This window comes from Akebia trifoliata, chromosome 2 (genome assembly GCF_017979445.1).
Source record: "Akebia trifoliata isolate Shusen 1 chromosome 2, ASM1797944v1, whole genome shotgun sequence".
Lineage (NCBI taxonomy): Eukaryota > Viridiplantae > Streptophyta > Magnoliopsida > Ranunculales > Lardizabalaceae > Akebia > Akebia trifoliata.
Genome location: NC_141376.1, coordinates 768,183 through 790,767, shown reverse-complemented (window position 1 = coordinate 790,767; position 22,585 = coordinate 768,183). Strand labels below are relative to the sequence as shown.

At 35.8% G+C, this 22,585-nt stretch overlaps 2 protein-coding genes across 3 annotated transcripts; one reads left to right on the top strand and one right to left on the bottom strand.

Annotated features, from left to right (window-relative positions):
- Positions 1 to 5,908: 5,908 nt before the first annotated feature.
- Positions 5,909 to 10,689, top strand: LOC147408550 (glutamate receptor 3.2-like). 2 transcript variants are annotated; one of them, XM_086419401.1, is made up of 7 exons: positions 5,909 to 6,178; positions 6,739 to 7,011; positions 7,154 to 8,496; positions 8,598 to 8,875; positions 9,008 to 9,039; positions 9,136 to 9,530; positions 9,967 to 10,689. In XM_086419401.1, the coding sequence occupies exons 2-7, from the start codon at positions 6,762 to 6,764 to the stop codon at positions 10,432 to 10,434; spliced, it is 2,766 nt and encodes a 921-aa protein (XP_086275527.1). In that variant the 5' UTR covers positions 5,909 to 6,178; positions 6,739 to 6,761; the 3' UTR covers positions 10,435 to 10,689. The 2 variants fall into 2 exon arrangements, with proteins under 2 accessions (XP_086275527.1, XP_086275533.1); XM_086419407.1 differs by lacking the exon at positions 5,909 to 6,178 and adding an exon at positions 6,242 to 6,663.
- Positions 10,690 to 11,893: 1,204 nt separating this feature from the next.
- Positions 11,894 to 19,761, bottom strand: IRE1A (Endoribonuclease/protein kinase IRE1-like protein). The gene is made up of 7 exons (XM_086419418.1): positions 19,359 to 19,761; positions 17,679 to 17,904; positions 15,750 to 17,164; positions 14,465 to 14,637; positions 13,732 to 13,978; positions 13,115 to 13,418; positions 11,894 to 12,223 (listed from the first exon to the last, which is right to left on the bottom strand). Exons 1-7 carry the CDS (start codon positions 19,523 to 19,525, stop codon positions 12,077 to 12,079), a joined length of 2,679 nt encoding a protein of 892 aa, XP_086275544.1. The 5' UTR covers positions 19,526 to 19,761; the 3' UTR covers positions 11,894 to 12,076.
- Positions 19,762 to 22,585: the final 2,824 nt, after the last annotated feature.

Sequence of the window (22,585 nt, the reverse complement as noted above, 5' to 3'; positions counted from 1 at the left end):
GTTATTATATGCAAGCCTTCCTAACTCGGGGACTTATATTATACATAGAACGAATCACACTTTTATCCCTAAACTATACCTTCCACAATGTGATTATTGTACATGAATGGATCATTGTCGAACAAGGGCGTTAGACATAATTAATAATTTAAGATAAGATTAGAACAAAATCATGAAATTGGAGTTGATTTCCAGAGTTTAAATGTCTATATATATAAAGGTGAACACATTTTCAATTGTAGTGTAGTTTAAAGGATACACGCCACGGGAATTATTAGCATGCACACTGTTTTTGAAATCCCATAGTTCATGCGATTTTAACTTTGGTCCATTTCTTCGAAGGTGCCAGTTTGCTAAGTTGGTTCAAGTCAACGAGTGTTGACACCACGACTTAGGTTCAAAACTCATCTTCATCTACTAGTCACAAACCTGCTTGCTTTTATTTATTTTTAATAAAAAAAAATACCTTTTTAAATTTACTACTGTAATTGAATTATTTAAATTTACTTTTTTACATCCTTTTAATCGGTATTTATTTGAGGTCGAAAAAAATATAGACAAATTACCTTGTATAAATCCAAGTAGAGGATGTACCTGTTTGGCAAAAGATCATTACCAAACAGGGGATATCCAAAAATTCAAAAAACAATTAGTCATGTGGAGTGACATTAAAATTCACATCATTTCACAAATTGCTGTCGTAAAGGTGCAAAAGTAACTATAGATGTTTTTCACTCATATCTCAATGAAAAGTATCTATGGTTCCAGACACACATCCGCTTCAGCAATGTGTGAAATGATGTGAATTTTAATGTCGATCAAGCATTTTCCGAACATCCTTTTCATTTTCTCTAGTTTGTGTGCGTGTGCGCATCCAAATCAACGGACGCATCCGTGCACGTCCACGTCTGCAGACGCATCCTTGCAATGATCACACATTTAGGGGGGGGGGGGGGGGGGGGGGCCGACAGCAGGGTTTTGCAGTAGTGGTACCTTGCCACAACTAAGTCAACTGATATTCCCATTGAAGTGCCATATTGGATTCCACCAGCAACCTCACTGACCGACCACCCATTATAGGATTGTCAGTGGATTGGGTTCGGATTAGATTAAGGTCAACGTAGAATAGATCATCGTACCATATTGGGATTTAATTAAGAGTATGACTAACCTTACTAAGTTAGTAAACATTTCACCCCTACTAAGGGTTCTTTGGCTCACCTTGTGACATTCAAAAACATGATCCGATGCTTTAGGGTTGTCGAGGACAAAATTCTATGAATTTCGAAAAAAAAAAACTTCAAAAAAATTATTTTTCATAGATGAATTTTAATTTTGAATCAGATGGAAGTTCAATAGCTGTCCATTTTCAAAACCTTGGATCAAATTCTAAAGAAATTATTTTTTGAAAAAAAAAATTATCTGAATTTTTCGAAGAAGTCTAGAGGGCTATGGTGTTGGATTACTAATGTGGTAATCCATTTGAGCAAAACAACCCTTAGTAAGGCTTAAAATTTTATCAAGTCATTAAGAAAAATGTTTCTCTTTAATTAATCCAATAGCTTATTCGATCAGATCCTTATAGGATCTCAGTAACAATTGGATCAGGTTAACATTCTCATCCGGATGTTAGCATTCTCCGCTATATGCACTTTTTAATAATATTCTTTTTCATTTTATTTTTTAGTGAAAAAGATAAGAGTAAGGTGGTCTTTTACATAATAAATGTTCGTCTTTTATATAATAAATGTTAAGGATATTTTAATATTTGAATTTAAATATTTTGACAATCATTGTAAACTATATTTTAAAAAATAAATGTAGTGGAGAATATTAATATCCTTAAAAGATCTTGAACGTTACCATGATTAAAAATTAATCAATAATTTAGTTAGAAGAGAATGATAATATTTAATCAATTAATTATTCAAATAAATTATTGATTAATATTTAATTATAGGAAGTGCTAATGTCCAAGACCTCATGACAAAGAATAATTTACAAGGATAAAACATTGCCCACGTGGCAAGTAAATTTGTTAACTGATGTGCCACGTGAAAATGAAGATAGATTCTAAAGCTTTTAGAACGTTCTCCCCCATTATCAGATCATATGGGTCCCCGTCTCCCTTAAAACAAAGTGTTGTGATTGAGCTTCATATCCACATCTAAAGTATGCTCCACATAAAAAATTTACTCCTAGATGCGAATATTGTAGATTGTTCCGTATCAATCCTAGCAAGCTACAACCAAGAGGGTTTTGATGCACCTTGTAGCCCTAATAGCAGATAAAACAAATCCGCTATTTACCTAAAACTGAACTTTTTTTTGCTGTTTTTGCTTCCACTTCCCTTTAATGGTGAGGAGTGAGAAAACGGGTTTTGGGTCACTCAATTTTAATTCTAAATTTGAGTGCTTGATGGCTATTCATTTTCAACACTTTAAACCTAGCACGAAAAACGTTTTATTTTTATTTTTTAAATATGAATTTTAGAAGGTTATGTTGTTAGATTGCCATTGTAATAATATATGTGACCCAACAACCCATTTTAAGATTTGAAATCTTAAGATTAAAATTTGTGGGTTGAGGATGTGCGGGCAAGAGAGAGAAATTGCCTTTCTATTACTTATGTCACTTGTGCCACATGTCAAACGATTGTTGGATTGTGAGCAAAAAATCACTCCTATCATCTCATTTCACTTTGAGTCGTGCTGAAGTAACATTGAAATATACATTGCGGGGGACATTTTTAACGTGGATGTGTGTCAAAATCATAAATGTTTTTCATCAAGATATGGGTGAGATCTCGATGAAAGCATTTATGATTCTAACACACATCCTGAAAGTGAAAGGATAATGGTAAAGTAACATTAGAAATGTCCCCCACAATGTACATTTTAATGTTATTTCAGCATTATCCTTTCACTCTCTTCCCTCTCTCCCCAACCAAAATTTTCTCCCCTAGTTTCCCTATCCTCTTCTCTCTCTTAGTGATTCCTATTGCAAAAAATCCCAATGAAATGTGAGCACAACCCATAAAATTAATTTAATTTTTTTCTTCAAACATCAACACCATCACTATCTCTAGTGCTCCAAATTGGTGAGTAATGATTTTTGCAATCTAGTTGAGTTTCAGAGACTCTATTTTGACGGAAAGGATTTGATGAAAAAAAAGAAAAAGTCATTTTTAAGAGATTTTTTCATTAATTTTCGATGGAATCGATCAAGGATGATTCTTTTAATTTGAAATCATCTATACAAGTTGCTATGTTAAGTTTTTAGTCAATCTTTCTATGTATTTTAGTAGAAAGAACTTGAAAAAAAAAAATTAACATTTAAAAAAAAAAAAATCGAATTCAACAATTAAAAATGTTGAAGTTGACAATAAAAAGTGGTGAGCTAGACAATAAAAATGTTGAACACGACAATAAATAAAAAATAATGAGTAATTTTGGAATCTCAACTTTGTTCTTTATTTTGTTATAAATCGAAAAATACATCTAAATGTTCAAAAATACAAGTATATCATTTTTATTTGTCATTCATAATAACAAAATAAATTTTTTATTGGAAATGATTGCAATCGTCATTGGAAAATCTAAGTATGTGAAGAAGATGAGAAAAATGACAATTTGATTACTTTAAAAACATTATAACATGAGATAAGGTTGAGGTTCCATTTAGAAATAAAAAATTTACTAAATGGACTATCAAGTTAACTTCTAAAACTTAGGGACTAATTAGAGAGAAATCCCTCAAGATCCTTTAAGTAATTTTCCCATGTAATAAAGAGTCTTCTCCAGGGGTGGATTTAGAATGGGAGCGCTTGCCCCCACAAGAGTTTTCAAATTCCATGGAATAATGTGCTATTGCGATAGATTTGAGCAGCGGATAAAGAAATTTATCATTATTGCCCTCACAAATTTTTTTTCCACTCTTAATTGCCCCCCACAACTATTTTTTTCACTCTTAATTGTCCTCACAAATTTTCTTTTCTACTCTTGGTTGCCCCCACATGAGTAAAATCCTGACTCTGCCCCTAGTCTTCTCCTCACATATCATACCCATGTAAGTCTCCCTATTCCAAATGGCAATGGTTTAACTAACGACTCTTAAGGTGATGATCCCATGCAACCCATAATTATTTTTCCCTACAATATATCAATTAGTTAAAGAATCTTCTCTCACACATCCTACCCATGGAAGGCTCCCTCTTTACAATGCCTTAACTGACTATTCCTAGGTGGTGATCCCACGCAACACATCGATTAGTCAACTACCTTACATCATGCAAGGAATTATCATATACATCTAATGCACCTAAATTATACTACTCCCATCTCTAAACAATTAGAATATAACAATCCACTCTCCTTGAAAGCGACCTTGTCCTTAAGGTAAAAAACTCTCAAATCTTCTTTAGGTGATTTCCTTGCAACCAACCTTGGATTCCAATCCTTCTCAATTTAGTATAAATTTTGAAGATTGACCAAGGTTAATAGAAACTTCTATCATAGATCTTCATCTACATACAATCACCTATTTGTAAGACAATTTACTCCAAGAAATAAAGTAGGTTAACATTTTTTGGAAAATTTCTTCATTTCTTTGCAGAAGTGTTTCAATTAATCGACAACATTCCCTCAAACCATCCCATACTAAGTTGAAAAATTTCTTCCAATCATCACATATCAACTGGATTATTCATTTTCATGAACGTTTAGTTCGATACTGTGATCATCATCGTACGATTTTCTTTTGATAATTTTCATCCAGGCTTAAGATGGATTTAACTACATATGAGAAGGAAATTAACCATAACCCAGTTTAGGGTCCAATATAGGAATTAGTTTCCCATTGGATGAAATAAAGAATCTTCTCATCTTACCCATGCAATAGGACTCCCTCTTCAAATATTTTAACAACTCCTAGGTGATAATCCCACGCAACACATGTCTATTAGTAATTATTATATTCCCCATTGAAGAAATTATTCTATACATCTAATGCACCTATGTTACACTACTCCCATCTCTAAGAAATTAGGAATATAACAATTTTTTTAGGATGATTGAATATGATGAATTTTAGTAAGAAAACAAAAAAAATATCATTTGTATGGTTTTGAAATTTTTCTCAAAAGCAACTTCCTCAAAATTGGTTGAATTAGTCAAATCATTACCAAATAGAAGCTCCTTCCAGCGCATTCAACCATTTTTCCTTTAAAAAAAAAAAAAGAAGAAAGGAAAATGATGTAGTAACATTGAAATGGACATCGTTTCACACATTATTGACGTGGATGTGTATACGAAATCATAGATGTTTTTCATTGGGATAAGAGTAAAAAGCATTACTGGTTTTATAGGTATCTCCACATCAACAATGTGTGAAACAATGTACATTTCAATGTTATTCTAGCATGACGTAAAAAGAAAATGCTTAAGTGAATATGCAAGACATCCCATTTCACACTGCGCTGATGTGTGGGTGTGCACAGAAACATAGATGCTTTTTCGGAGATATGAGTAATAAGCATTTGTGGTTACATGCACACCTCCCCAACAATGCGTATCTTGAGGATCACTCACTAAAAATGCCACGTGGAATTTAGCAGAGTCACGGGGCATCATACATCCAAATAGGTTTACCTTACTAGTGCTGCTAGTGCTTTTATTAATGGAAAATGCTGGAATGACACAAAGGTGACCTAAATGATGTGGTAGCGTGCACATAACCGTAGATGCTTTTTACTCCTATCTCGCAGAAAAGCTTCTACGGTAATGTGCGCGACACCTCATCATTTTGTCATCTTTGTGACTCCTTTCCAGTTCACTGCGTTCAATCTAATTATTCCTCAATCTTCACATGTTCTACTTCCAAAAGACTGTACTGTGGTGGGAACTCAACTTGGCCTTGCCTGTACTTACTCTATTGTTATTAAAAATGGGTTCTCTCTCTATTCAAGTATTCTCTTAGTGAATAAATTTTTAATTAAAAAGTATCTAGTGCTGAGCTAAGTTACTACTACTCTTCACGTGGCAACCAAGCTTTTATGTTGTGGGCTCTTCTTTTCATTTTTTATAATTTGTTTGTCTAGCACAAATACATCTTTAAAATGTGTGGTTGGGTGAATCATTGTTCTATCTTTGATCACCATGTTTTCTCCTAGCTTCTTAAGGTGAGTTTATTTATAATCTTGTGTTTCATCTAAAATGAACCTGGGTTTTTCTTATTTCTCTTTGTTGTGTTACAAATGCAAAATTAAAAAAAAAAAAAAATTTCTCCAAACTCAGATGAGTATTTCTTGTTATCTGGGATTTTCGTTTGATCTTTGGGTGTGTAGTCTGTTGGTGGGTTTAAGTTGAAAAGGCCTATTTTTTGTGTGTTTTTGATAGTTTGTGCTCTGTTTGGAATATTGGGTTCTTGTTATTTCTTTTATTTTTATTGGAGAGGGATACTGGTTTTGGGTTTCAACAATCTAGGGCTGTTTGCATGTTATTGAAGAGTTACCTTTTTTTTCTTTTACTTAGAGCTGTGACTGATAAAGCTGTTACTTAGGATTAGTGTCTGTATTTATCTTGAAATCCTCAATCTTCTTTGAAGCAAGGATTGATTTGTTTAGGATTTCTCAGTCTACTATGCTTTGATTTAACACTTTTTTGGGTATGTTATTTCTTCCCCTCATTTGAATATGTGGGTTCTTCATCATTTTTAACCAATCTATCATATTTTAACCAGGGTGATATAATTAGTATTGTACCATGAATATGGTTTGGCTTCCACTCCTATCGATTATCTTTTTCGGAGTTCTTTCGAATGGGGTTTCAACGCCTTCTGTCGTAAACATTGGAGCTATTTTCACCCTTGGTACTACAAATGGAAAAGTTTCAAAAATTGCCATGGACGCGGCCGTGGAAGATGTGAATTCCAATCCAAGCATTCTGGGAGGACGGAAACTGGCAATTACGATGCATGACTCTAACTTCAGTGGATTTCTCAGCATTGTTGGAGGTTTGTTTGCTTCAAATTCCAATTAATTGTGTCTCCCTCTATTAGTTGTTTGTTTACTTGTAATCAATGATACCCATTAATTAATTTTGGTCGTTTAATGTCCTAATTGTGGCGGTGATCCAAATTTTATTAATAATCGCAGCTTTACAGTACATGGAGACCGATACAGTGGCCATAATTGGTCCACAGACTTCTGTAATGGCTCATGTACTATCACATCTTGCAAATGAACTCCAAGTCCCGCTATTATCTTTCACTGCCACGGACCCCACCCTCTCTGCCCTTCAGTACCCTTTCTTTCTTCAAACGGCGCCAAGTGATTTGTTTCAAATGACGGCCATAGCCGATATGGTTAGTTACTATGGTTGGAGAGAAGTAATTGCAATTTTCAGTGATGAGGATCAAGGACGAAATGGTATAACTGCATTAGGCGATAAACTTGCGGAGCGACGCTGCAAGATTTCTTACAAAGCAGCACTTCCCCCTGACCCCGGAGCAACTCAAGATGATATTACAGATGCACTAATTAAGGTGGCATTGATGGAAGCACGAGTAATTGTTGTACATACTTATGCCCAATCAGGTCGTTTGATTTTTGATGTGGCACGATATCTTGGAATGATGGAGAATGGTTATGTGTGGATAGCCACAACGTGGCTCTCTACTGTTTTGGATTCTACATCTCCCCTCACTCCGAAGACCTCAAATTCAATCCAAGGAGTTCTCACACTTCGTCCCCACACACCAGATTCGGAAAATAAAAGAGATTTCTTTTCTAGGTGGAGCGAGCTGAGTAATGGCTCTATTGGGTTGAATCCCTATGGTCTATATGCTTATGATACTGTATGGATGATTGCTTATGCGGTTAAAGCGTTATTTGATCAAGGTGGGACCATTTCGTTCTCTAATGACTCAAACTTGAATGATGTAGTGGGAGGGACTTTGCACCTTCAAGCGATGAGTGTTTTTGATGAAGGGAAGCAATTGTTGAAAAATTTATTGCGTACTAATATGACAGGTTTAACTGGACCAATTCAGTTTAATTCTGATAGATCCCGCATCCGTCCTGCATACGATGTGATTAATGTGATTGGAACTGGGTTTAGGCAGATCGGGTATTGGTCTAACTATTCTGGTTTATCTGTTGTGCCTCCTGAGACACTCTACATGAAGCCACCTAACCGTTCGATTTCCAACCAACAATTATACAGTGTAATCTGGCCAGGAGGCACAACAACAAAGCCTCGGGGGTGGGTTTTCCCAAATAATGGAAGACAGTTGAAGATTGGGGTCCCTAATCGAGTTAGTTATAGGGAATTTGTCTCACGAGTAAAAGGTACTGATATGGTTAAGGGATACTGCATAGATGTATTTCTTGCCGCCGTAAACTTGCTACCCTATGCCGTTCCTTATAGGTTCATCCCCTATGGTGATGGTCTTAAGAACCCAAGCTTCACCGAGCTTGTTAATTTGATTACATCAGATGTGGGTACAAAAGTTACATCTATATTTTTTTTTTCTATGAATTACTAGACAAAGGTGGGTACAAATCATGTTTATTGATTCTATAGTTTGGGTCTCTATAGGATTTTGATGCTGTTGTAGGTGACATCGCGATTGTCACAAACCGAACCAAGAGCGTGGATTTTACACAGCCATTTATTGAGTCCGGGCTTGTTGTAGTGGCCCCAGTTAGGAAGTTGAACACGAGTGCATGGGCTTTCCTGCGACCATTTACTCCAATGATGTGGGCAGTCACAGCAGTTTTCTTCCTTATTGTGGGAGCAGTTGTGTGGATTCTGGAGCATAGGATGAATGATGAGTTCCGTGGCCCTCCAAAGCAACAAATTGTTACGATACTATGGTGAGCATTTTAAAAGATTCTTTTACTGTTTATGTGAATACAAATATTCCTTCTATGGATTTGATTAAATAAACTTGGTTAGAAGTACATTCCCCTCATAATATCTGATATGCCTTTGTCTTCACTTTGCAGGTTTAGTTTATCGACTTTGTTTTTTGCCCACAGTAAGTGAAGTCTCACACTGATGACTAAAGCCTTTTTAGCTTAGCTAATTTGATAAAGTTGTTTTTTTTTTTTGTTTTTTTAACTTTATTTTGTAGGAGAGAACACGGTGAGCACACTTGGTCGCTTAGTGCTGATTCTATGGCTTTTTGTGGTGTTGATAATCAACTCAAGCTACACCGCAAGTCTGACTTCAATGCTCACGGTACAACAGCTATCTTCACCAATCAAAGGCATCGAAAGCTTGATAACAGGCACCGAGTCTATTGGGTTCCAAGTAGGGTCTTTTGCTGAAAACTACTTGAACGAAGAACTCAACATTGCCAAGTCTAGACTGGTCCCTCTTGGCTCACCAGAAGAATATGCCATAGCCCTTGAAAGGGGGACTGTTGCTGCCGTGGTTGATGAACTTCCTTATGTACAACTCTTCCTATCAAGCCATTGCAAGTTTTCGACTGTAGGCCAAGAATTTACCAAAAGCGGATGGGGATTTGTAAGTATCTAATTTACAAGGACAATGTTTTCCAAAAAAACAAATGAATGTCAGACACATGCCTCCCCTTGTATTGGGATAGAGAATTTAATCTTGGTTTCATGATAACCAAGTTGATTTATGTGTTCTTCAGTCAAATTTTGTTTTTCTGCTTATCATGGGTATCCCCATCCTTCAGGTGAAACTAATCTCACAGTCACACACACCGCCCCCTCGGAAAGTCCTACGTGCAACTGGTTGAGTCTAGGGTCAACCAGACCTTGGAGGGTGGTTGCAAGGAATTCATTGCTTTGTGGGGTTTCAAACACTTGACCTACCCTTCCTGAGGAGCTTATCAAGGCTCGGCTTGCCACTAGGCTGTCCCCTTGGAGTTCTTTAGTCAAGTTGACATAGTTTATGGTTCATTATTGTTTCCTAACTTCTTGTTTCTCATTAGGCATTTCCACGTGACTCTCCCTTAGCCATTGACATGTCTACTGCCATTCTTACACTATCGGAGAACGGTGATCTCCAAAGGATCCATGACAAGTGGCTTATGAGAGGCGTTTGTAGTTCACAAAGTACCGAGCTTGAATCAGACCGGCTTCATCTCAAGAGTTTTTGGGGTCTCTTTCTCATATGTGGGATTGCTTGCTTTTTGGCTCTCCTTGTACACTTCATCTCGATGATACGACAATTTAGTCGACATTTTCCCAAAGAATCTGATCCTTCTACCCAAGGTAGCTCAAGGTCTGGACGACTCCAAACATTTTTATCGTTTGCTGATGATAAAAAAGAGGAAATGAAGAGCAAGTCAAAGAGAAAGTCCTCAATTTCTAGTGAGAAGGAGGAAGAATCGAGAAGTGGCTCAAAGAGGAAGCAAATGGAGACATCGCCAGACATCAATACCAATGGTGCTAATTAATTAGTTCTGCCAACTGTATAACTAATTTTCTTGCTCGTCAGATTCAATCTTTTGTTTATTTTGTTTTCGTATATTATTGTAACTTCTCTTTCAATTGTATGATGTAAGAAGAGACTAGTTTCATGTAACTTCTTATTGGTAAACACATGTAAGTTAATCAAACTTAATTGTTAATGTATGTGAGATTGGATTTACAAGTTGGGTCTATCTGGGGAAGTAGAGTTGTATTAAAAATATATATATTACTTTCTAACAGAGTGTAACCTCGGTGGGTCTCTCTCTCCATTGATCGGTGGGTGTATCACTACTAAAGGGGGACAACACACAATCTTGGTCTTACCTCTTATGCCCTGTCGGTTTGTGAGGATAGTAATAGGTGAGGATTTCCCACATTTCTTATGTTCTTCGTTGCCTTCTAGTGACGATTGATAGAGAGCACTCGGTTGGTTCTTCAAGCACATATGAGAAATTCACATTTCGTTGTATAATCAAAGATGTCTCAAGGTATGCCAATTTAAAGTCTACTTTTCTATGATCATGTTACATGCTAGATTCAATCCTTGAACGTGGATTGTTTTTTGCTTTAATAGTTAATATTGTTGTGTAAATTCTTTCACTTGGTATCGAAGCTTAGGGCCAGTTTCTACATGATTAAAACAATCTTTATTTTATTAGGGATTTGGCAGTGGGATTGATGGTTTTGATGGAATATTATGTTAAGGAAGATAGAGGGCTTTTAATCGGTTTTTTAAATGGAAAGCATGTTTACAGTTATTTAAATTTCAATTATGTGCCTATTTTACATACTCTCAAGTGCTCTGATGCAACATAATCTGTGACATGAACTTTAGTTAACACACTCTGCATAATTTTGCAAGTAGTGATGATTCTGCCAAGGATGTTTCATAACATATGCAAGCCCCTTGAAATCATCAATTGTTAGATTATCGATCTGTGAGACTCAAACTCTCATTACTACCCACTAAAAGTTGTAGACAGTCCTATTAACAGGAAAAAAAATTCAGTACGAGGAATTCAAAGATTGCATTCTGTCCTTCCCTTGATTTGAAGAGCGAGAAAAAAATAATAATAATAATAAAAGTCTTGAAGATTAGAAGGAAAAAAAAAACCAATTTTGTTTGATTTTAAATTGATGTCGAGAGAAAAAATTGAAGATCTGATGTTTAGTTTACACAGATTGCTTGAATTTTGTAGTGAATGCTGATTACAATAATAGATGCTCCTGTAAATATTTTCTATTTTCATTTCCATAGAGAGATCACTTGAACTCGTATTGTTAAGTATAAAAAAAAAAAATTGTTTGGTGTTCTGCTTCACAAGAAAGTCCTCAAAGATATACCCTCAATTCCTCATAATCTCAATTTTGGTTGGTTTTTTCTTCACAAACATGAGACTATAGAGCTAGCTCATGTGTAGACACTTCAACAAAAGGAGAACATTGCGAAGAACATCCAATAAGATTATTCGATGGGTATATAATATACAGATTACAGTTAAATATTACATATAAAAATATTTCAGTTCCAGGAATCAACAACACTATTGGTATCAAATAAGGAGCGACGAAATCCTTGGAACAGACCGTGAATTTTCTTCCACATTAGTCACAAAGAGGACAGAATTAGATCGAATTGCTTTTGAAGTACTTCCTAAAGCATTCTTCATCCTCGCAGTACTTGTACACCACTTTGAACACTTCAATTAGGAGTTTAGGAAATCGACTTGCAAAATAGGCATCAAATCCTTCGGGAACTGGTCCAAGAATTTCCTGACATTGCAATCCAAAGTTTAATATCAGAAATTAAAAAGAATGAATCTCAAAATGTTGACGGTAACATGTTTTTTTAACATATCATATACCGTATTGAACCTACTAGGGTGTCAATAGCTCAATCTGGAGCCGAGCACCAGAATATATAGGCATGATCTAAGTCATCAAACCACCAAGGGGCTATGTGTGGTGAACAAGAATTTGTATAGCTGGGTCAATCAAACCCGACTATTTACCGGGCCCAAAAGAAGGACCCAGAACTGAATATTCTAGTTAGGTAGTTAGGTACCAATCAATGCAACTAAAACCAAATTTAATCTTTGAAGTAATTAGATAAAATATCAAAAGGTGATGGTTTGTGATTTGGGAAGCCATCCGGCCAAACTATTTATTTCGCATCATAAAATTCAACGAACATTTCTATTCTAATTCTTGAAAAGGGCTTATGACAACTAACACGGGATGGAGTTCATTTAACTACCATAAGCAATGCAAACATAAATAATGAACTCAAGCAATCAATGGTAAAATCTAATAGAGGTTCAAATATGATTCTAAGAATGAGAAGACACCCTGCTTACACAAAAGACAAGAATAAAAGCTTCTAAGCTAGATGACCTAAGAAATCCCATCTTATTCTGTCACTCTAACTATATCTTAAGCATAAACTATTGAAATGTACAAAAGAAATACTAATGTCATGAGAAAACAAGCAAACTCATGCTCCCAGCTCCACTAGACATGTGGGGCACATCAGTGAGTTTGAAGATCCACCATTTGGCAAGTCCCACAATGAATACATTTAATGGAGGGATCCTTCTTTCAGCCATCCTGATATGAGTATGATTTACCAGATAACTACCGACGTTTTATGTGAAAAGAACAAACCTGGATTTCCTTTGGAAGTTCTCTATAATGATTCAATTTGTTCCGTATGACCCGCAGCAAATCACGAGTGCTATCAAACTTATAACGCCTGTAACGGCCAATGTTATTGATGAATGCCGCTTCCAGCTTTTCATCCCAATTCACACCCAAAGCCACAGGTGCAACATTTTCCAATGCTTTCAAGAGATCAGATCCATTCTCTCTATCCTCTAATTCCACCCTGTCACTAGCATCTCGGAGAAAAGAGAGGCGCATCTCAGAACTCCAAAAAAGAGGATGGTCCAGTACATTCGATGCCTTTATCCTGCCAAAGAGTCAAAAAGAATCTCACCAATGGAACTAAAGAAAGAAAAAAATCCTGAAATTCCAACAAAGCTTGTAAAAGAAGAAATTAGTCCCAGTGAGATCTTCAATTGAAGCCTTGGCATATCAGGGTTTTATTGGGTATAGTGATTGGCACTTCATACTTGTGCTCAAGAAATGATGCATATGTACGTCTCTAACAACACCGCACCGTTGAAACATGAGTCACATAGCAGGTAGTTAAAAGGGGATTACACAAGTTAACTGGTGTAACAGTCTCACCAGATTTTTCCGCTAAAGGAAAACACCTGTACCTCAATTCTGGATTGGGGTCTAATAAATGAGAGAGAAGATCCACAGCTTCTGGAATATGCTCCACCATGAATAAGTCTACTCGGTTCTTAACAATATTTATGTCACGTTCAAGACGGTCACCAAATGGGTGTCTACCTCCAGTGATGCAGAAAAAGAGTACACAACCTAAACTAAATAAATCTACAGCACGCGTTTGACGTCCATGAAGAAGTTGCTCGGGTGCTTGCCAGCCTGAACTACCATAACCTACAGAACAATTGTCACCAAACTGAAATTAAAAAAATTGAATTTGACAATGACGGACTTTAAATAGATTAGTAGTACTTGTTGCACATATGAAAGGGGGTAGCAATGGATCTCACTTGGAACGCCAAGACCAAAAAAACTAACTAATAAAATTTTCGTGACCATTGAATCAAATGTTTTCCAAGATACCAAGAAAACGCACTGTGGGACCAACATGGTGTGGACAAAGCATTTACCCTCTATGAATTTAAAATGGAAATAACCATTATAGATATGGCCCACAATTTGAAGTACCCAGGTGACACAGATTGTCATTTAGGCCATTCATTAGATTTTGATTGTTGTGATTAGTGATTACTCAAGTGGTTTCATCATAGATCTGTCAGTGGGGTCACTCCAAAAGTGGGTTCCAACAGTCTTCATGTGTGCCACGTGTCCTTATTAAAAGATTGTTGTAGGATCAACAAAAGAACTAAGGATCTTTACCAGTAGCATGATGACCCAAGGAAGACATATCTCCTTGAAGACGCTTGCTAATACCCATATCAGAGAGTTTTGCACATAAAGATCTCTCCTTAATTATCAAAACATTTTGAGGCTTTAAGTCCCGATGTATGATTCCCAATTCATGCAAATGTGCAAGTCCAGAAACCACATCCCTACGTCATAGGCAAAAGGGAAGTAATCAAGAATATGCAATAAAAACTAATGCAACTCATATCACAGAAAAAAAAAAAAAAAACATAAAGCAGGATGGGAACTGACTGCAATGTATCTTTTCTATGCAGGAAATTGTATTCCCTTAATTCAGCAATCTTTTTTTTCATTAATAAATTTTTCGAAAGTTATAAAAAATAAAAATAAAAATTCTGATGCTGAATGGGCAACTTGCCAATCGTAACAAGTCTAGGTATGGCATAGAGGAGGTATACCAGCAGTAAGAGTAATATGAAGTATCTGACATGACACCCTTGAGAAAGCTAAAATGTAGACATTTCCATATACATGTATTATGATCCACAGAAACACAAACGTTGGCGTCCGGCACATGCATGAAGTGTTCAATATGCTGACCCCAACAAACTTAATGTGACAACACATCCATATAGTTTGTTTCATATGTCAAGAAATATATTATTTTGAATAACTTTATCTCAGATGAGGTATACAATACATAAAAAGTGAATTTGGTTAAGCTGTTTTTCTTTGATCAGTTCTAGTTAAATACATCAAAATCGCATAAAAAATATGTTATAATAATATTTGAAAACAAAATACTTGAATCAACATGTCAAAACAAAATACCTCAGCAAATTAAGTTTACTTGAAAAGTGTGCCACCATAATAAGTTACAGTCTACATTAGATCAGAAGTTTTACTTAAAAATAAAAATAATTATACCAAAAAGAGAAAAGTAATAGAAAATTTTATAGGGACATCCAAGGTATCTAATGTTATAAATAAGGAAAATGTATCAAACACCTATAGTTGTTAACAACTTCGTAATGTTCAGAGGATGCAATACAGACAGCCTCTTCTAGAAATATTTTCGAGGAAAAAAATTTATGTTGACACCGCCATGTATCCATGAAAGTATAGCAGCAAAAAGAAGTTTCCATGAAAATATGCAACCAAAAACAGTATCTGCGATTAAAGAATGCTTCGAATATTGTTCTTTAGCAACCAAGAGAAACGCTACAACATCACCGGCCTAACCACTGTGCGTGTGTGTGTGTTGGTCAATGTAGCTCTACAAAGACTTCTGACTAACCTCATAATTTTTAACAGCAGGGGTGAAGGATAACCATTCGCTTTCCATAATGCAACATTCTTGTCAATTCCCTTCACGGAATCCAATCGAATGTTGTAGTCATTTACAGATTCCATACTCTTATCCTCAGAAAGTACTGAATTTTGAGAGGATTCAGAGCATATTTGAATCAAATCATGTAAGCTGCAAGTACAACGCTCCAGTGAAAGATAAACAAAATCTGAATCATACTCCACTCCATACCATCGAACAACATTTGGATGTCGATCAGATGCAATAAGATTTTGAATCTCTCTAAAAGCCACATCATGATGAGTCTGCACAAGGCGTTTGACAGCAACTGGACGTCCATCATAATTTCCCTCGAGGACAACAGTGCCGTTGCTTCCCTTAGCAATTTCTACGTTAGAAACGAATAGTTTACCAACCATACGTCCCTCCATACCATCACCAACAGGTTTTGTAAGAATTGACCATGATTCCTTACCATTTATCCCAATGGGTGGAAACCTATTGGCTCCTTCTCCAGCTTCCTCGGAAGAGAGATTTTTATCATTTTTTTCAGTGTTGGAACTGTTCTTATCATTTCCAAGTTTCCGAGCTTTCTTCCTTCTAGCACTGTTCCTCCCCCTTGAATCAGTCACTTGCATAGTATGTTTCAGTTCTGGAGATTTTAGAAGACTGACAAACCATGTGACAACACTGACAAGAAGTAAGAAAATTGGTAGAAAGACCAATATGGATGTATTTTTCCACCACCCACTATGATGTAGATTGCTATTTCCACTGAGCATAGGCAGTGGGGCTAGGGCAACAGGGAGTGTTGTCTCATTTTGTTGAGCAGCCCAAAGTTGTAAAAGGAAATCATCTTTATGGGTACGCTCTGGTAGTCTACCAATCTGATAAGAAGACAGGAAGGGATCACTGTCAGGATTAATGACAACAATAACCTCCTTTTGCGGTGGCAACATCCTTAAATCGCCCTTATATCCAGAAACAATTTCATCATTCAGATTAGAAGGATCCCCAGAAAGAGAATGCTCAATGCCTTGATCAACAAAATCAGCCTTGATTTCAGCAAATGACATATTTGACAAGACTTTGCCCGAGATCCGCTCAAAACGCAGTACTTCATAATTCGTCCTAGTGATACAAAGCAGATTCACTTTCTTCAGGTCCATAGCAGTGGACTCTCCCAGGTTCTCAATATATTGCTTAGATAAGGAAGACTTGTTTACATCACTATGCACAGCTAAATTGGATGGAGTACCATCCATCTTATATTTATTAATTAATTTTCCACTCTTGGCATCAACAATAAAAACAGTGCTTTTCTTTGAAAAGTTTGTAATAAATCTATCCTTTGATCTGCCTTGTGTACTACTGTCTTCTTCTTTCCCTGCCATAAGAAATTTCTGAAGCACAAACGAGGTCAGCAGCAAAAATAAACTTCATATGGCAGTCATACAAAGAAAGGTGAATACTCCTAAGTTAGAAAAAAGAACAGAATCACATTCTTCATCTTTCCCACACAAATAGCATGCATGCACCACAGCCAAAACCCAGTGAGCACCATTTGATGGGTTTGTCACACCTAGGAGATCTTCTAGGTCAAATTAAGTGCTCAATGCCATATATTTTATTTTTTATTTTTTATTTTTTATTTTTAAAGAAATTTCCTGAACTTCTCAATTTTTTATTGATCATCCAAGCAAATGCAATTGATCGGTTAGAACCTCCAATCTGGACAGTTCAGGGCCTAAGAGATCTTTTAGTAAGAACCCCTATATGGTGAACTAATGAGCTTTAGCCACCCCACATGCATTCCAGGAATGTAAAACAAACAGTGGGGAAGAATATCCTGTCCCACACATACCATCCAACAATAATTTCTTGAAGGTATTGATGATGAGACATTCCAAAGCATACCTCCTTTAAATCCTCGATGTCAAAATTCAGGTGATCGTCAATATCTACGAAGTTATTACTGTTCAGGTAAGGTTCCGTCCCTCCACCTAACCCAAGAGAATCAGGAAGAGCCTGATACACAGAATAAAGTGAAGGGCCTGATGATAACGACCATAGGACCTGAGAATTATGGTCAACTGAACTGATTGTGCCATCCATGGAAGCTACAATGATTGCAGGCGGTTCACTGAAACATGGATAAAGGGTCGGAAAAAAAAAGGACAGAATTATTTATCATCAACATTAAAAGTAAGCACTAATTCAAAAGAGGTTGGAAAATAATTGAGGGCTAAGGTTATGGGCCATACATATGAATGACCAAAATAATTATGCAAGAGAGCAGAATCATAACACATCATGCACTCTATTTGTGACTGGCAAACGAACTGCTATAAGTAAAAAACAACACAGGGTCCTTTTTTTTTTCTTTTTTTTAATATATCTTATCATTAACATGGGGTAAGATCTATCATTAAAAGGGAAACATTGCCAACAACATATTCAGGAGGTGGTTTTGTCAGTCCTAGATTTGGTGTTTCATTGGTGTAAGCTCTATAAAGAACTTACGGGCATTTTCTTTGAAGATTTTATTGTAAGATGGGAGAGGGTTTGTAATTTGAATGTAGGATAGTCTCTGTCTCAGGGCTGTTTTTAGGTTCTGTTTTTACGCTTTGTTTTTCCCGGTCGGTCACCTCAACCTCCCTTTTAATAAAATTTATCTTTACCTATCAAAAGAGAAAAAATTGTACAAAACTTTGAACTAAATTCTTGAAGCAAACGATAAAGCCATACTTGTGAACAGTAAAGGTCTTTCATCCTACATGGGAATTAAATCTGTCCATACCTCCAATGCATCACTTCCAATGGAAATGAGTTTACAAACCCACTTTTGTTTCACTGCGGGGTATATTTGTTTCTCCAAAATATTGCACATTATGATAGTCTACAAATGAAAATTTGTGTCCAATCAAGTAAACTCTCCACTTTGTAATTTTGTGAATGATGCCTGGCATTACTGTATCACAACTAGTCATTGACAGATGGACGGTGGGCAGCTTAGAAAAAAATTATATCAGGTTTGGAGCCTGATTATGCCATCTATGTGGACGCCAATAAATTTAATGCACCATCTTCTCACTCGAAGTGGGAAGAAACTCAAAAACCAAAAGTCACATTTTAGCCCCAACAACTAGTTATTTAATTAATAAGGAATCAAAATGATGGGGAAGAGGAAACAATTAAACAACAATTCTTGGAAAGATATAAAGGCTCAAAGAAGTGTTTGTAGAGGCTAAACAAGGTGTAATAAGCACCTCCAAACACTTCTATTCAAACTATTGACCCCACAGCCATTTTCTTCACAAAATCTCTCCAGATGAAATTGGTAATGGTTTCATTTTGAAACGGGGGCAACAACCCCCCTTCCATACGAGAAAAATACTAAGAACACTATGAAAACAACACACATACATAAATTTAGCTCCTTTTTTCCCCTCTAAGATTGAAATTACACGTTTTTTTATGTCCTTCTCGTAAAACCCTAACCATATATCAATTCCAATTCAATAAAAATTCAAAATTTTACAAAGAATGGGTGAAAAAACATCAAATTAAAATTTTAAAATAAAACGATGAACTCACGCATTCTGTGACAAGAGAGATCTGCCTGCAGGATCATTTAAAGGTGCCAAGCTCCCATGATTCGGGTCCGAGATCGAAACCACGGAGTCGGGATCATTGCTGGCTGAGGTGAAGAGCCTGCCTAAGGTCGACAGAAAACAGAGGAGGAGGATCGAATTGCGATTCATCTGTGATGCTGAATCTGAAACAATTCGAACAGATCAATCGAAAGAGTTTACAGAGAGAGGATATGAAGAATATTGGAGAAACTCTAATGAGAGGGTTTGGGGTTTTTCAGTCTCCAAGGATAAAGACGATAGGAGACATCGAAGATTCCTAGCTTCTTCTCCAACAGCAAATTTAGAACATCAAATCTAATAAGTTACACCTCATTTTTGAAATTAGGGATTTATAAATTTATTAGTAGTTATTTTATCAATTACGTTGATGTGCACATTGGTTTTCATGGTTTGACTTGACTTTAGATAACAGTATTCTTCCCTCAGGTGTGTACATTCGGCTATCATAATCGAACCCGACCTGTTCTATGTGTACGGGTCGGATATCTATGAAATCAGCACCGACCCATTAATTTTTGGACAATGGGTGAGTGCAGATAAAGATAAAAAATGTACACCCATAACCTATCCCAAATCCGATTTTTTGTGAGTAATTAACGAGTTTAGAGTTGGGTACAGGTTCAGACATATATTAAAATATAAAATTTAATTTATTGATATAAATTAGTTTAATTATGAGTTTTAAATTTTAAATCTAAACTAAAGTTCAAATTTATAAATATATAATATCATACTACATTGAAATTTTTTATAAAAAAAATGGAATACATGCAAATTATATAAGATATTTCTAAATATTTTTAACTTAAAAATGTAAATATTTTACCAATATCAGGTATTTTACAAGTCAGTTACGGATTTAGATAACTTCTAGGTCATAGGAATCGCAATCGAACCAAACCAAACCGGGTTCAATTCAGGTATTTTCAGGTTTGTGTCAGGTTCAAACACATTTTCTGGATTGGATGTCCGGTGGGCAGCGGGTATTTTGTACACCCCTACCTCTATCTAACCCAATTTCTTGTTGAATCAATTGGGTGATACCTAACAGTCTCCACAAAACCTGATGTTGGGCTATTGGATGAGCATTAAATTAGGTGGGCTTGGGCTAGAATTATTTATGGTTGGTACATTAATGCTTCTATAAAATAAAAAAAATCAGTGCTAATCTCTAGCCATTCAGATGATCAATAACATCATTCAACAATCTCCTCTCTTATTCGACCCTCAGGAGTGATTTGCTCATAAATAAGAAACATTTTTTAATAGATGTTAATCATATATCCCTGCTAATGTTTTTTATCCCCAAGTAGAGTGCAACTTTATGTCTTTTTATTTTTATTTCATCTCAAGACATATAGGACTGAGACATCTTAGACAAGCCACCTAACTTCAGGCCAATGCAACTATTTTTGCCAAATAAAAGTTGGGCTACTTAATGTCAATCAGCAATTATACTTTAATATATGTCAAAATATAAAATATAAACAAAAATTATTGTAGGAGTTGTATAAATTTGCATAAAGTAGGCAATCTTTAAGATTTTGATCCCAATACCACAAGTGATCAATAATCTCATCTCGAATTTAAATGTCATGATCTTGTTGGTGTGTTTACACAAGACAGGGAAAGGACTGTTGGTATTGAGGGATTGAAGTAGCGTTGTTTTGTGTGTTAGATGAAATGACAAGGGGAGTTGTGAATTTAGTCCCACATCGGTTTAGTAGACTTTTGAAGCTAAGGTTACAAGGGTGAGCTTGACCCTATGTAGTATGACGTGTTCTAAAGTCATGCAGATTAAACCCAAAATGAGCAATATGGTACTAATGTGAGTCAAAGACTTTACAAGTGGTATTAAAAGTCAACACGATTAGAACAAAACCTGTCTATCTTCTTGAGGCCATTTGATATTTAAAACAATTCTTGTTCGGTCCGTAAAAAGGCCCCCCTAGCTTGGTATTAGACCACTCAATCGATCAACTAAAACCAATTCTTCTTGGAAAAAGGTGGTTCGATGAGTTGTTTCTTCTCCCACAGTCTCCTTCATCACAAACGATTCTTCCCCCGTTCAAAAATAATAGTTTTTCGTGATTGAATTACGAAAGAGATATATGAAATTTATAAGACCATTTATTGGAATGGGATAAATGATTCTAGTAGACAAGTCAAAGTGTCAAAGCCCCTAAATTTGACACTAGTTTTTGCATAAAATGTGTGGAGTCCATTTTGTCCCAATCCAAAATCATCACACATGCATCGTGTATCTAAGAGTAACATATCTAACAATAATTGTCTGAAATCGGCATGAAAAAAGTTTGAAGAGCCATTAGAAGGGAAGATAGATTTTTTTTTTACCGACTATCGAAGTAACGAAAATGATCCTAGGATATTCCTGTCTACCTTGAAACTCTACTCAATGTTGAGTGAAGCCCAACTAGGACGATATGTACCAAGAATCCAAAGGGAAAACAAATGTCTAATGATAAAACCGTTGAAAATGTGCATAAACAATGGTTGCAATGCAAAAGTCAATAAATCTTCATTTTCGTATGACATTTAACTCGGTATAAAATGTACAACATTATGAGACAAAGAAAATAATGCGGTCTGACACTCTAAGTATCAAATTCGGGATATTAAATAAAATATCTTCAAATACTTATCAAACAAAGAGTAGAGGTGATATTCTCTGGCTCACTCACCAAAAATAGTGAAATGCCATCTACAAAATATCTAATGCATTAAAACACTACTAATCCAACTCGAGTATTAGTATTAACAAGGAATAGGCGTAAAACTCAAGTGTAAAATCAATACCCCCCAACCAACTCATATCCTACTTGTCACTACACATGGAACGGTTGAGTGGTGACATCCCTTTTAGATTTTTAGATATAAAATTCCCTTACAATGACTAAAAAAAGATTTGTAATTTTGATTATACGCATGCAAAAGAGAGAAGAGTCCCTCTGCAATTTATCTATCTATCATCTTCTCTAAAATATTTTCTGTTCACTAACTTGATATTTAGAGAACCATTGGCAGGCACCACATCGGAACCTTATTTTTCTACCGATAAAAAAAGATGAAATCTATCAAGACAACATCAAATCAAGATAGGGACCATTAGATCAAGATCAAATATATCACCACAAGATCATTTTCATC